Source organism: Ovis aries, chromosome 25 (assembly GCF_016772045.2).
Source record: "Ovis aries strain OAR_USU_Benz2616 breed Rambouillet chromosome 25, ARS-UI_Ramb_v3.0, whole genome shotgun sequence".
Classification (NCBI taxonomy): domain Eukaryota; kingdom Metazoa; phylum Chordata; class Mammalia; order Artiodactyla; family Bovidae; genus Ovis; species Ovis aries.
Window position 1 is genome coordinate 31,992,550 of NC_056078.1, and position 14,030 is coordinate 32,006,579.

Genomic DNA, 14,030 nt, shown 5'->3' on the forward strand with positions numbered 1-14,030 from the left:
CTGTGCTTTAATTAACCTGAATTGAAGAGTCTTATCATTAAACTGCTGGTAACTTTGAGTTATGGCTTTTCTTTAATTTAAAGTAGAAAACACAGATAATTAAGCCTCCAGATAATCAAATGCTTGAAGAGAGCTTCAATGTTTTGGGATGTTCCTAAATCTCATTAAATGTCCTTTCTTTATTGATTATTTCTGCCTCTGTTGTGTCATTGTGTTAAAGGAATAATAGCAGTAAGTTGAGCATATTCTCGCTCACAAGTTTTTCATCACTGTTTTTTTTGTATTCTAGAAGCTGTACCAAGCAAATACTAAATTCTCTGACAACAAGGTATGTCTGAAGGATTTTCTCCTTCTCAGAACATGTTGTCAACATGAAAATCAATCAAGGGGAATATTTACAGACTGGTGTCCAGTTCTTGAGCCGGCTCCAGCGGGCAGAGAAGTTTCACACACCCACTATGTCAGAGAGGGCTAGCTCACCCACGGAGGAGGCCAGGCCCTGATGTAAATGCAAATTTGGCCAGTTGAAGACATCAGGGAGGGGATGATCCTTCACTAAACCCTTCCTTACAGTGAACTGGAGCTACTTAGGCCTCCGTAGAAATGCAGGTCCCACGTTGGTTTATCAAATTCTCAAAAGAGGTTGTTAATCTAGCTTTTATGTGAAAAACCATTTCTTTGAAACACTGGCGACCAAGTTTGAAGCAAGTAAACACTGCGTAGGACAATATGTGAGTCAAGCTGACCCCAGAGATACCCCAGCTGGAACTTCCAGACAGAGCACTCTTAACCCCCCAGGTTAACACTGTTAAAATGAACTGCCTCAGTTCCCAGAAGCAAAAATGAGAAGCAGTCGAAAAGCAGGGGGCCAGGGAGGGGGGCAGCGTTGGGGGACACAGATGAATGGACTTCCAAGGGAGCACTCAGGGTGACACCAGTCAAGTCAGGGAGGCTCAAGAGCCAAAGAAGGGGCTTCGCATAGTCCCCCATCAGGTCCCCAGTGCCACAGGGGACTCCAGGCCCTGGCAGGTCTGCTGTGCGCTCAGACCACCCCTACATTAGACAGAGGAGGCTTCAACTGCCTTGTCATAGAACCAGTTTCTAATACAAGTCCTGAATCCTCCTGGGCTTTCTATCCTAGGCAGTCCATGTTCCAAGGTAGAGAAAACCCCCTGGGACCACCTCAGGGCTCCAGGACCCAGTGCCTCTGAATGGTTAACTCCTTTCTGCGGCGGAATGAGAAATAGCTCTCAAAGAAAGGAACACATGGGAGTTACAATAGGGCATCCATTTTCAGAAAATAACTCCTTCGGAATCAATTACCTATTCGCTTTTCCAGTCCATTTAGCATTTAAACTTCCGCATTGAGACAGGGTGAGAAATCTCAGTAAACAGTCAAACGATTTTGGATTGCTCAGGGTCTGGGCCCGGGGACAGGCAGGGTGCACCTGCTGTGCTCACTGATGGAAGCCACTGACAGGTAAACACCAAGCTACTGGGTGCTCTGGCCCCTCTCTGCTGTTCAGAGAACAGAAAGCTGTGAGGAGCCCAACAGTCCCCAGGACTGTCCTCAGGTCGTCTTTTCAAGAAGGTGGCTTTGGTTTGCAGGCATGCAGACAACACAAAGGAATCTCTTCTTCCTCAGCCCAATGAGTTCCCAGATTTTCCTGTTTCGTCACAGTTTTTATCAGCGAGACTGAGTTTACCAAAGTCTTTGCGACAGTGTCAAAGGATGGGGCTGCATGTTGCAGCATTCCCAGTCTGTGTTTTCATGGGGACAAAGCATCTGTTTGAATTCTGTCCAACATCTGAGCTTCCAGGTGGGGAATCTGAGCCATTGTCCTGGTGAAAGCTTCTTGAGGTCTGGGACACCTGGAGCTCCTGACATCACAGCCCTTAAATGATCACCTGTTCTACCTTAAACGGTCATGCAGGCTAGGGCTACCCCTTGCTCAAATCCCTCCTGTAGAGCCAGTAGAAGGAGACACTAAGGCTTTTTATTGTTATAATGTGGCAGATGTCCACCTTGGGGCTAAATTGCTCAGGACTATTAAAAGCCTCTTTGCATACATTTGGCTCCACGTTCCCTCAGCAAATACTGAAAGCACTTTGACCAGCAGCTTCTCTAACGTCTTTATGATCTGACTTGATTGAAAGAAATTAAAATTTCTTTCATCAAGGGGCTAGCACGACTTGGTCTTGCCCTGGTAAAATCAGAGGCACTGGTTCGTGCCACCCTTCATATAAGTGTCTATATCACAGGGGCATAATTCAAGACATGCAGGGAAAGCTGCAGTTTATAATTTAGTGCATATGAAGGATCCAAGCCTAAGATTCTCAGAACTGGGGGGGGGGCAGGAAAGTCAGCAGAAACCCCCAAAGCAGGGGCCATATAAGGACCAACTTTCCCCTTTGTTGCAGAAGGCTGAGCACAGGACACTAGTAATTGTCAATGCCCACACTGTGCTGGCTATAGGTGAGATATTTTTCCTGCAAGGGACGCAATGAATGTTTGTGAAAGCCAAAGAACATATGGTTAATGGTCACTTACTCACAAACAGTAGGGAAGGACAGACCCACGAAGGCACTGGAGAGATATTCTGTGTACATTTCATTTGAGACTCCTTCCAAGTAGTATTTCTGCCATGTGTCTTCCTCAATCTAAGGGAGAAGAACATAGGAGAAGGGTTTAAGATAGGATAACAGACTGTACAAAGGAAACCAGGTTGTCCCATTTGGCAAACAAATGAATTGGTTGGGCAACGGTGACTCGCTTCGACAACCAGGAACACAACCAAAGGGCCACGTGACGCTTTCCACAGACTAGCTATCCACTCTAGAGCACCACAGCTTCCAGTATTTCTAAGAATGTGGAGGCATGGGCACTCACCACAATTGGTACACTTCTTTGAGAGCAATTTTTAATTGTTACCAACATTTACAAAAGTGCATACTCTTTTTTGTTGTTGTTTAGTCACTAAGTCACATCCAACTCTTGCGACCTCATGAACTGCAGCACTCCAAGCTTCCCTGTTTTTCACTTTCTCCTGGAGTTTGCTCAAACTCAGGTCCATTGAGTTGGCAATGCCACCCAACCATTTTATCCTCTGTTGCCCCCTTCTCCTTCTGCCCTCAATCTTTCCCAGCATCAGGGTCATTTCCAGTGAGTCAGCTCTTCACATTAGGTGGCCAAAGTACTGAAGCTTCAGCATTAGTCCTTCCAGTGAATATTCAGGGTTGACTTCCTTTAGGACTGACCGGTTTGATCTCCTTGCAGTCCAAGGGACTCTCAAGAATCTTCTCCAGCACCACAATTCAAAAGCATCAGTTCTTTGGCACTCAGCCTTCTTTATGGTCCAACTCTCACATCCATACGTGACTACTGGAAAAACCATAGCTTTGACTATATGGACCTTTGTTGGTAAAGTGATATCTCTATTTTTTTAATACACTGTCTAGGTTTGTCATAGCTTTCCTTCCAAGGAGCAAGCATCTTTTAATTTCATGGCTGTGGTCATCATCTGCAGTGATTTTGGAGCGTAATACGCTTTTTACACAATTCCAATTTAAGTATTCATAGCAAAAAAAGTATATAAGTATACACATACATATGTATAAGAATATCCTTCTATCTGTGAAAAATCAGAAACCACAAATGGTAAGTTTATACCATTGGATACAGGAAAGCAATTAAAAATTATGATGAAAGTTTCTTCATAGAGAAAATTACATTAAAAGACACATTACTAAATAGCATATATAGTCTGATTCTATTTTTAAAATATCCTATAATTAACTAAATGTTTGTAAAGCCATAGAAAAATACAGAAAGCTCTATACCAAAACAGTAACAGTTGTTATCTTTGAGACATAGAATTACTATGAAATACAGAAATATATAGATTTCTGTATAGTCTGAAGGCTTTTTCAATAAGCATTATGTATAACACAAAACAATGTATCTATTTTTGCTTTGGGGAAAAAGTAAATTTTTCCAACCCTAACTTGAATATCACTAAAAGTTAAATGTAGTTTCAGAAAGGTCTCAATCCCAACTTCATTTAAATGTCTTTTTTCCATAATTAATCAAGTTCAACTGGTTTTCCCAACGGCCCTCTTCATGCTAGGCATTTCTGGAAGGGATTTACCATGGCGTCAACCATTTAAAACTATATAAAGTGAATAGCAACAAGAACACTGAGCCCCTCTGGGACCTTGGGGATGTCATGGATTCCCACGCCAGGAAAACAAGCAGTCTGTGTGGTTCCTGGGTATCTGTAAGCTGCCACCTCCTAAGTTCACTTCCAATGGAGGTTACATTAGGGGAAGGAAGAAAGAGAGCTTCCCAGCCAATCAGAGAAGTGACTCTTAATAATGTCCTGCACTGGTAATGAATGAAATGTATCTTGCTTATGGCTCAATAATCAGTTAACTGGGGGAGATATAAGAGACTTGGAAACAGTAGGAAATGCACACCTACTATCTACTTGGTGACACTCTGAAATACAAAAGCGAGGAATCATGTAGAAATAAATGGACTGCTCCCTGCTTCTCTGCTATTTGTCTGCTTTGTGCTAGGGCTGGGTGATTAAGTCATGTGGGTTAACCCCATTAGTTTGAGCTGCTTCTAACCTACTCTCACACATTAGACACGTACTACGCAGTATTGCTGGGTATGTTTATTCATCTACACATTAGTTTTCCCTAAAGTGGGGTCTTTTAAAAAAAGAAAGGAGTCAACCTTTTCTATTGCTAAATTTTATGATTTACTTAAAATTAACTGCTATGTGTTTAGCTAAGCACAAACTTTTTAATCTCTCCCATTCACAAGACTTCAATTTATTTTTTCAAAAACATATTCTTGACTTCATAAGCAAAGGTCATCAGTGCTAACTAATCTGAAGAAAGCTTACTCTGCATTAGTAAATAGTTTGAAATATATAATATTTGGGACACTATATTATCATAATTTTTATTGGTAAATAGGATACTACCTGATAGATTGCCAGTTATAAATCCTTACAGTTGAATTTCATGGGCAAATAGTTTTCTTGAAGTAGAATTCAGCTTATTCTTTTAGCAGGGATATTCCTTTTATAATATATTGCTTATGTTGCTAATTTAAATATTCTACTTGATTTTTTAAAATAATGAAAATATGAAACTTTATCTTAATTATTATTCATTATTGACACTATTCCTAAATTAATATGGTTTTAATTTGGCTCTTTTGGTTATGATCACTATTTTCATGCTTTTATGGCCTAATAGAACTACCCTTGAGACCAAATTTTATTGTAGGTTCATCATTAAAATTCTTAAATTTAAGTAGAAACAAATTCTTTGTACAGTATCACTATTACTGTTTTTTTTAACTTAGCATACATTTTTTCATTGATTCATCCTTTCAGCAAATATTTATTGAGCATATTCTGTGTCTTAAGAGTTGTTCCTGCTACTGATTGAATTTTATTTAAACTGGCATACTTTTCTATTTGCCAGGAAAAGCATAACATACACCTAGAAGCTGCCTGCAGTGCAGGAAACGCAGGAGGACTTGTGTTCAGTCCCTTGGTCAGGAAGATTCCCTGGAGAGGGGCATGGCAACCCACTCCAGAAGGGGCGACAGAGGATGAGATGGTTGGATGGCATCACTAACCCTATGGACATGAGTTTGAGTAAGCTCTGGGAGTTGGTGATGGACAGGGAAGCCTGGCGTGCTGCAGTCCATACGGTCGCAAAGAGCTGGACATGACTGAGTGACTGAACTGACTGAACTGACAGACATGTGCAGATTCCCAGCTGGTATTTACAGTGTAAGATGGAGCATTGAATGGACAGTCTAAAAGCTGAGGAGTTTAATGTCATTGTCATAACCCTTTCAGATTTCTATATCTTTAACACAGTCTCCTTACTGATAACAAGTTTTTTCAGGTTCTAATAAATGTTCCCACAAAAAAGAAAACCCCACTGAAAATGGTTAAACGGTAAAATGGTAAATTTTATGTTGTATGTATTTGACCACAATTAATTTACAAGATGATACTATAACATAAGAAAAATCAGTAATTATAATAAACACTTACACCTTTTAATCCTTAAGGGCAAGAATGACAAGGTGTGACAGAACAATGACAGGAAAAGGCCAATCACATCAGGAGAGTCAGGGAGCCAGCACCCAGCCTTATGACACTGGAACATGTCACAACTGAGACAACAGAACATCAATCTTAATCCCGAGGCAAGGGCTTCAGTTACCCCATCGTATCAAAGTTTACTTTTGTAAGCCTCAAGCATGGCACCTTTCACTTACTTTGAAAAGAGCCAAAGCAAAAGTCCACGTTCCTTCTACTTTTGCCAGCAGTAATATGGTATATTATTAGAAAGGGAAAAATTAGTGTGAGATACATTGAGTTTAAAACTTGGCACTGTTCAATGACAGTGAACAAAGAGATCTAGAGAGAGTACAGTGAGTTACTGTCATCATGAGTCCCTTTAACAGATGATAAAACAGAGGCACAGAGAAGTAACCCACCAAAGGTCACAAAGCCAATGAGTGGTATAAACAGGATTCAGAGTTCATGCTATTAACCAACCCCCAAATTATCTCTTGCTAGAGACTGAAGAGGTAAATGTATAAGGAAGCAATGGTACTAGGATTGTGGTGGACTTAGAGGGTTTGCTAAATATAACCTAAGAGGAAAATACCAGAACAGAAGCTCCTCAAGCACTCAATATCTTAAACCCTGGAGCCCCTGACTTTGTCAGAAGTCAGTGAGAAGTATTATTGATTTTGAGTTGAGCTGAAAGGAGAGTTCAGGCCTCCTCTCAGAGCATGACGACATTATTTCTATTCTATAAAATGGAACCATCCCAGCCTACAACTTCTTTCCTGAAATAGGACATGCTGTTCTCCACATTTGTGTTGTCAACATATTTTTAACTGTAATGTGAATACATACTTTCCAGCAGAGAAATGGAGGAATGGGCACAAAATGACTTAGGTAAAGGAGCCAAAATTAACTTGCCAGCCATTCAGCAATCCGTCAAAGGCGAAGCATTTCCTGAGGCAGCAATTTCTCCTCTGGCTGTCTCATCAAACTCCTGCTGCTTTAGAAGAGCACCTAGCAAAGCTGAGCAGGTGATGTGTTCTGGGTCCTTATTCATCAAAGACTCACAGATCTTCAGTGAGAAAAGAGAACCGAGCCGTGGGGCTCGCTCGTCCACACTTCACATGGTCTTATTTATCTGCCCTTCATTATCCAATTTTTCAACCAGCCTAGTTCAATCCCTTAAGTAAATGGTCGTACACCAATCCGTGGGCTGATGGCTCCATCATCAAAGGTACCATCCAACTGGAAACATCAGCCTTGGCTCTGGGGGAAGTAACACCTTCTTGATCCCAGATTCTGCATGTGTTACTAACGGTGGGTCAGTAATGGCACCTTTTATATTTTATGCTTTCTCTGATTAGAGTGAAACTGTGTTTCTCTAATGCTAACAACCCGGTGAATGTGAAAAATCAACCTTCCCAGCTGCGGTATGTTATGATCCCTGTGATTTCTGTTTCCAGTGAAGAGTCTGAATAACCATGTTGATTACAGCTAAATAATTTTGCAAAAGTCTGTCCCTATCTCCAGAGTCATATAAATGATTCCAAAGACTATCATACCTCAATCCTTATTTAATTGAAAACAAGTACATTGTTTTAATCCAAATATATGTTATGTTGTGCACATCAAAAATAATGAACTAAGAGGAAATTATAAAAACCAATGACCATTATGTTAATAGCTGCAATAAGAAGAGGTGAGTCATAACAAACACACCAGCGTCACCTAAAATTGAGAGAAGAAAGCTATTGTCATAGCAGGTATTTATTACATTTATGATTTTTTTTAAACCTATCCAAATTCTCAGTATTTTTCCTTTAAAAGATGCACAGCTTTCAATCATAAGTCTTTAATTAGAATTAACTACATCTGAATATTTGTGCATATAAATTATACTTTATCTCTGTCCTTTGTAATGTAACAGTATAAAACACAGCACTGAGATAGGAACTGGCCAATGTATCTTTAATCCCACAAAACATATTTATTCCCACAAAAAAGAGGGAACCCCCACAGAATGTGTCAAGCTCTTAATTACAATTTTTTAAAAAATGGGATCAGCATTGGTGGGCTCTAGGCTGGTTACTCAGAGGAGGCAATGGCAACCCACTCCAGTGTTCTTGCCTGGAGAATCCCAGGGACGGGGAAGCCTAGTGGGCTGCTGTCTATGGGGTCGCACAGAGTCAGACATGACTGAAGCAGCTTAGCAGCAGTAGCAGCAGCTCAGGTCCTCATGGGTGCCAGAACAGAGAATGCCTCCCTGCACAGCTTTCTAGGGGTGGAAGAAACACGTGATACAGTTGAAATGACAGGAAAGAAGCAGAAGAGATGGGAAACCAATGGTGATTTGCACCTTTTCAGAATATATCTCTCCTCTGTGCCAAATTGCATATCAACGCTGTACTTCTTGGATGTGGACTCAGGCCGGCTGCCCTTCCTAGAATGGCATTGGATTTCAGGGACCCCATAATGATTTGGCATTCCACCATTATGGCCTATTTCAGATTGCATTTTCCAGAGTGAGAGGATAGGACCAAAGGATCTCAGATTGTCCAAAGGCTTCGGTATAATGTCAATTAAAATACATTATCTGGGATTTGATGGAATGCCAGATAATTGGTTGCTTCAGCATTGAACGAATAAATAAACAACTCCAAAGATAAATTTTGGGGTGGACTTGAGCCAAATCTCTTATTCCCAGACTAGTGGACTGCAGACTATCAAATGAGATTTCTTCCATCAGGCATTATGGGGGGAAAAAAAAAATCAGTCCACGTGAAGTGTGCAGAGAGAGGTTAACAGACCACAAAATACAGGGCATTTCCCACCTCCACGCCCCCTCCCATGTTACTCCAGTTCAGGTTATTTCTGAAAACACAAAGAATGCCAGAGGAACTGCAGTTAAAGGAAGGGTTAGCAGAAAGAGTGATATGAGAACTTAAAAAAAAAAAATTACTACTTATAATTTCAGAAAATATCACCTATGTGGCAGGAAACTAGTAATTTTTTCAATATGTAGGTTTATCTACCCTTTCCTTCTTTTCCTCTTCAATGCAGAAAAGGTATTTATGTTTAAGTGATGTCAGACCTTTTTAAAGATGGGCCTATTCACTATCTGTCCAAATAGAACTTCGTTTTGCAATCTTGATAATAGTTAAGAACATTCTCATTTGTACTTCAAATAATAAGGCTCTTAAAATACTACTAAAAATAATTCTCATCTGGGTAGCGCAAGCAGCAAGTGAGTGTTCTCAAGCAGACACCTGCCAAGCAATCCTCAGAAGAGTAATCCAGCCCCTGGCAGGCAGGGTTTTCCACAACAGCCTCTCAACCCATTTGGGGTAAGAGACTGGGTTTTATTTGTATTTCTAATATTCATTGTTTGGCAGACTCAAAGTTCTGCAAAAATCTAACAGAAATGAATTTCTAAAAAAAAAGAATAGACAAGAGATGCAAAGTACAAGCCCAAAATTTTTATCATTAGATTCAACCAATATAAAATGAATTTGTCAAAGATTTAGGAACTTAGAAGTTCTTAAGCACTTCCTCTCATTTCCTGTACTTGACTCTTCCTAGAGGCAAACAGTTCACAGCACCCATCCACAGACTGCATTTGCAGTTACACTGGTCCCACTCTATCTTACAAACCTTACTTCTCACAATTTTCCCCAAATTCCAGTAAAGCGGGATTATTCCTAACCAAGATTTCCCCAAAGTAAACTCAACAGAACTTGCTAACAAGTGTCACCTTGGACACAAGAGAGTGAACAGGGAGTCCTGTTAGTCACCACCAAAATGTAGGTTTTTTTAAAGGCAGAAAAATTCATCTAGTGCCTCGAACAGTGAATGGAACACAGCAGTAGCTCAATATTTGTTGAATGGATGTTGAAATACATTTGGGAAGCAGTGGATTTCACAAAGCCAAACTGGGACTTTTCTTAGTGCAATGCAAAGTGAGTTTTAAATCTCCATAGCAGGAAACGTGATACTTAGTTACAGAATCCTTTATTTTAAGGAGGAACTGGTGGAGACCAGGATGCTATTCTTAATATTCTCTCTCCCTCATCTGCCCACCACTTTGTTGCCCTGATTCTACGGTCAGAATCCAACTCTTATTGTGAAATTCCCATCATATGCCACCTCACCTATGTGGTCTTCCCTGGGTTCCCCAATTTGATGTGCTCTGTCCTGCCTTAATAGGAACATAGTCATGCCCACCTCTGGGGAGTTTGGGAGGGCTAAATAAGTTGATGGATAAAGAACGCTTAGAACACTCCCTGGCTCGCAGGAAGCACTCAGTACACGTTAGTTATAGTTAGCTACCATCACAGCATCTGAGACTTCTAATGACTGGCAAGAACTATAATAAAGTGGAATTTGAAACACAAGCTCTTGGCTAATGCATTCAACTTTGTATCTTCTAGAACAAGCAGCATACTACCCTATCAGGTGCTTATAAGAAGTGCTTAATTAATATTTGTCTACTTGAACTGAGCAAGACAAAACTGGAGGAAGAGAGACAAAGAAGTCTAATTTTTCTAGGCATCCAATCACAAGTCAGTACTGATAACTTCATAACATTTAGTGTAACCATAAAAGAAACCAATTTGTGCCTCTGAATGCTGAAAAATTCTACATTCTTGGTATGTCATAGGCAATGTGTATAATTGGGTGATTTTTAAAGTTCCCAGAACTTACTGAGCAATACATTTTTGGGGAAATTTTGTCATCACAGAACATCTTGGGCTACTTAGTAAGTGGTTTATGATTTTCTAAATTTTAGATCCAATACCTTAGAGACTTGAATATGAAAGGAAGGACTCTCAGGAACTGGTGTATTTGCCACCAATCTAATAGAAGTTCTTGTTCTTACTAGCTACAGTCCCACCACCCCGCCTGCAAAAAGGAGCCCCCTTTGCTCTGTCCATGACTATGCTCTCTTTCCCAAGTGATCCAGCCCTCGGTCTTCTTATTTTACTCTCTGAATTTCAATGTAGGATCAAATAACAATTCAGCAGGAAATAGAGTCCAGCAAAGGCTGTACTTGGCAATCCCACTGCTCCTAAAACTGAGACCAAAAATAACTGTTGGCTATTAATTAACTAATTAATTAAGAATTGGGAGAAAAGGAAGGAGTTAGAGAAACACTTGAATCAGCACAGGAATCATAAGGTTGCTTCTGATGAGACAAATCACTGGAGAATTACCTATGCTTTTAGAAAATCTTCAGTATTTTAGACAGTTTGGGGAGAATCTCACTGAATTCACTGATGTTAATACAGGATAATTTCTTACCAGTGGGCACATTTAAGGCTGTGAATCCAGTGCTTCCCAGACTCTGATGAAAATGTGTTGTCTGTAGTCCTAGCGTAAGGTCTAAGAGCCTGCATGTATAACAAGCTCACAGATAACATCGATACTCCCCAAACATGGACCATACTTGGAGTAGCAGAGGTACTCCCAAAGAGAGTGAAGAACAGGGAACAAGTATTCCCCATCATGCCTTTGAGGACCAGGGAATCAATCATGGCCTAGCAGATTTGAGTAAGAGAAGAAAAAGAATGCTTTCTACAAGTATCACTAAATACTGGAGCCAGTTACAGTGAAAGCTCATGGATAATTAAACACAAGATGGGTATCCCAGTGTTTTGGTTGTTGTGGTCATTAGTCTAAACAATATTTCAGGAATCCAGATTTATCTACTTAGTCTCTCTCCATTGATCCAGGGACCCCAATGATAGCTTAGTCTCCATTTCAATGTGGGCTGTGTAAAGAGGGAACAATGACATGGCTGTATTTAATTCAATTAAAATGACACTTTCAGAAAATGGCTCTAATTTGTATCCCTAATTTTTATTTAACTTTTCCATTTTAGGACAAAGTGTTGAGTGTGAGAATAAAAATGCTTGCCAACTCAGTCCTGTTTTAGTGACAGCAGATTCTGGATACTTATGTCTCCCATCGCTGTACAATATGGCCTAATAAAGTCGGGCCAAAGAGACTAGATTTCATTTCAGAGCAAAGGGTTTCAGCCATAAACTTTGGCTTTCTGGCTGAACAGAGCCATTCAAGCCACAAGCATAAATTCTGCTAGTTTTAGGTATCAGGATGATTGGGAAGCCAAATGGGTTATTTGCGAGCCAGGTATCCAGGGCAGAGGCACCCGCTTTATTGTGTATTCATTGTTATCTAGAAAATCTCTTGCCAGCTAGAGAATATTTTCACAGGAAGTTAAAATGACTTCAGAAATTCCCCTCTGTGGCTTCCTAGAGTGGATTTTGGGCCTCATCAAAAAGACATTCGGTTCAGAGATTGAAGGTGGACAGCTTATAAAATTGCTTAGGTGTTTAGCTGGGCTTAGCAGTTTCTTTTTAAGAGGAGCCCTGATCCCGAGTACAGTAGCAAGGCAGGAAGTAACGAAGCACATGCAGCCTCTGAGTTCAAATCCCATCTCACTGAATGCCCCAGGCCAAAGTGTATAACCTCTCCTAGCCTCGATCCCCTCACCTGAAAAATAAGAACAACAACAGTATCTACTTCTTAGGGAGACGGATGGAATGGAGTGATCCCTGTAAAGCACAAACGTGCTGCTAAGTCACTTCAGTCATGTCCGACTCTGTGTGACCCCATAGATGGCAGCCCACTAGGCTCCCCCGTCCCTGGGATTCTCCAGGCAAGAACACTGGAGTGGGTTGCCATTTCCTTCTCCAATGCAGGAAAGTGAAAAGTGAAAGGGAAGTCGCTCAGTCGTGTCTGACCCTTAGCATGCACTGCAGCCTACCAGGCTCCTCCATCCATGGGATTTTCCAGGAAAGAGTACTGGAGTGGGTTGCCATTGCCTTCTGCGTAGTACCTGACAAATAGCTAATGTTTGCTGAGTGGTTCCTATGTGATAGGTACTCTGGTGGTTTAATCATATTAAAAGATGGCACTTATTGGATGTGTACCCTGTAGATGCTCTATCAATGTTCTAGCACTATAAATAATGAATGTTCGTGATGGTAATGATGTTGGTGATCGTGATGATGCTGATGCTACTGATGATGATGGTGATGATGCCGGTGATGGTGATTATGAGGAAATCTCTATCACTCACACAGAGGAACATAGCTAGTTAGATGCAGGGCCACTGATTCATGGCTTAGCTGCCGGGAAAAAAACCTGGAACATCACTAATCATCCAATGATCCTCTGGATTGAGGAGAAAAACTAAGTACCTTGAGTATATCCCCTAAAGATAGCAGTGTTCCCTGGAGGTCCTCCTTCCTCCTCCCCTTCCCGGGTTCACTCTGAATAGATAGGATGATAAGGGAGACATTAGGCATTTGGAAGAACTGACTGTCTCCCCAAATGGGAGAAAGGTCGTATGTGATCAGAAAGGTCATATGTAATCTGATATAGAAAGACCCAGTCTAGTCTCCTGAAAGGACCCCTGAGACAAAAAGACCCTGATGAGTTGACTGGATTAGCTACTTCTGGTTTCTGGGCTTGACTTCTGCCCACATCCCTCTACGTAGAGACTCACTAGATTCTACTCTTGTTAGAGTTCAGTATTCCCAGAAAATTTCCAGGATGATGTCATCTAGTTGGTATAAGATGAGAAGAAAAAGACTTGTGACGATTTTTTTTGGTCAGGGAGAGGTCTGTCCCTATGCTCATTGGTCCATGAGCAAGTTCAAGTCCATCAGTTCAGTTCAATTTCTCAGTCATGTCTGACTCTTTGTGATCCCATTGACTGCAGCCCACCAGGCCTCCTGGTCCATCACCAACTCCCAGAGTTTACTCAAACTCATGTCCGTTGAGTTGGTGATGCCATCCAACCATCTCATCCTCTGTCATCCCCTTCTCTGCCTGCCCTCAATCTTTCCCAGCATCAGGGTCTTTTCAAATGAGTCAGCTCTTTGCATCAGGTGGCCA

At 41.0% G+C, this 14,030-nt stretch overlaps 1 protein-coding gene across 9 annotated transcripts in view; it reads right to left on the reverse strand.

Moving 5' to 3' along the window:
* Window positions 1-14,030, reverse strand: part of KCNMA1 (potassium calcium-activated channel subfamily M alpha 1) — a 767,665-nt gene that overhangs the window by 179,522 nt on the left and 574,113 nt on the right. For all 9 annotated transcript variants that reach the window (XM_042240721.1, XM_042240720.1, XM_042240724.2 and 6 more), the window contains 1 exon segment: window positions 2,552-2,661. In XM_042240721.1, the coding sequence (XP_042096655.1) occupies window positions 2,552-2,661 (110 nt within the window).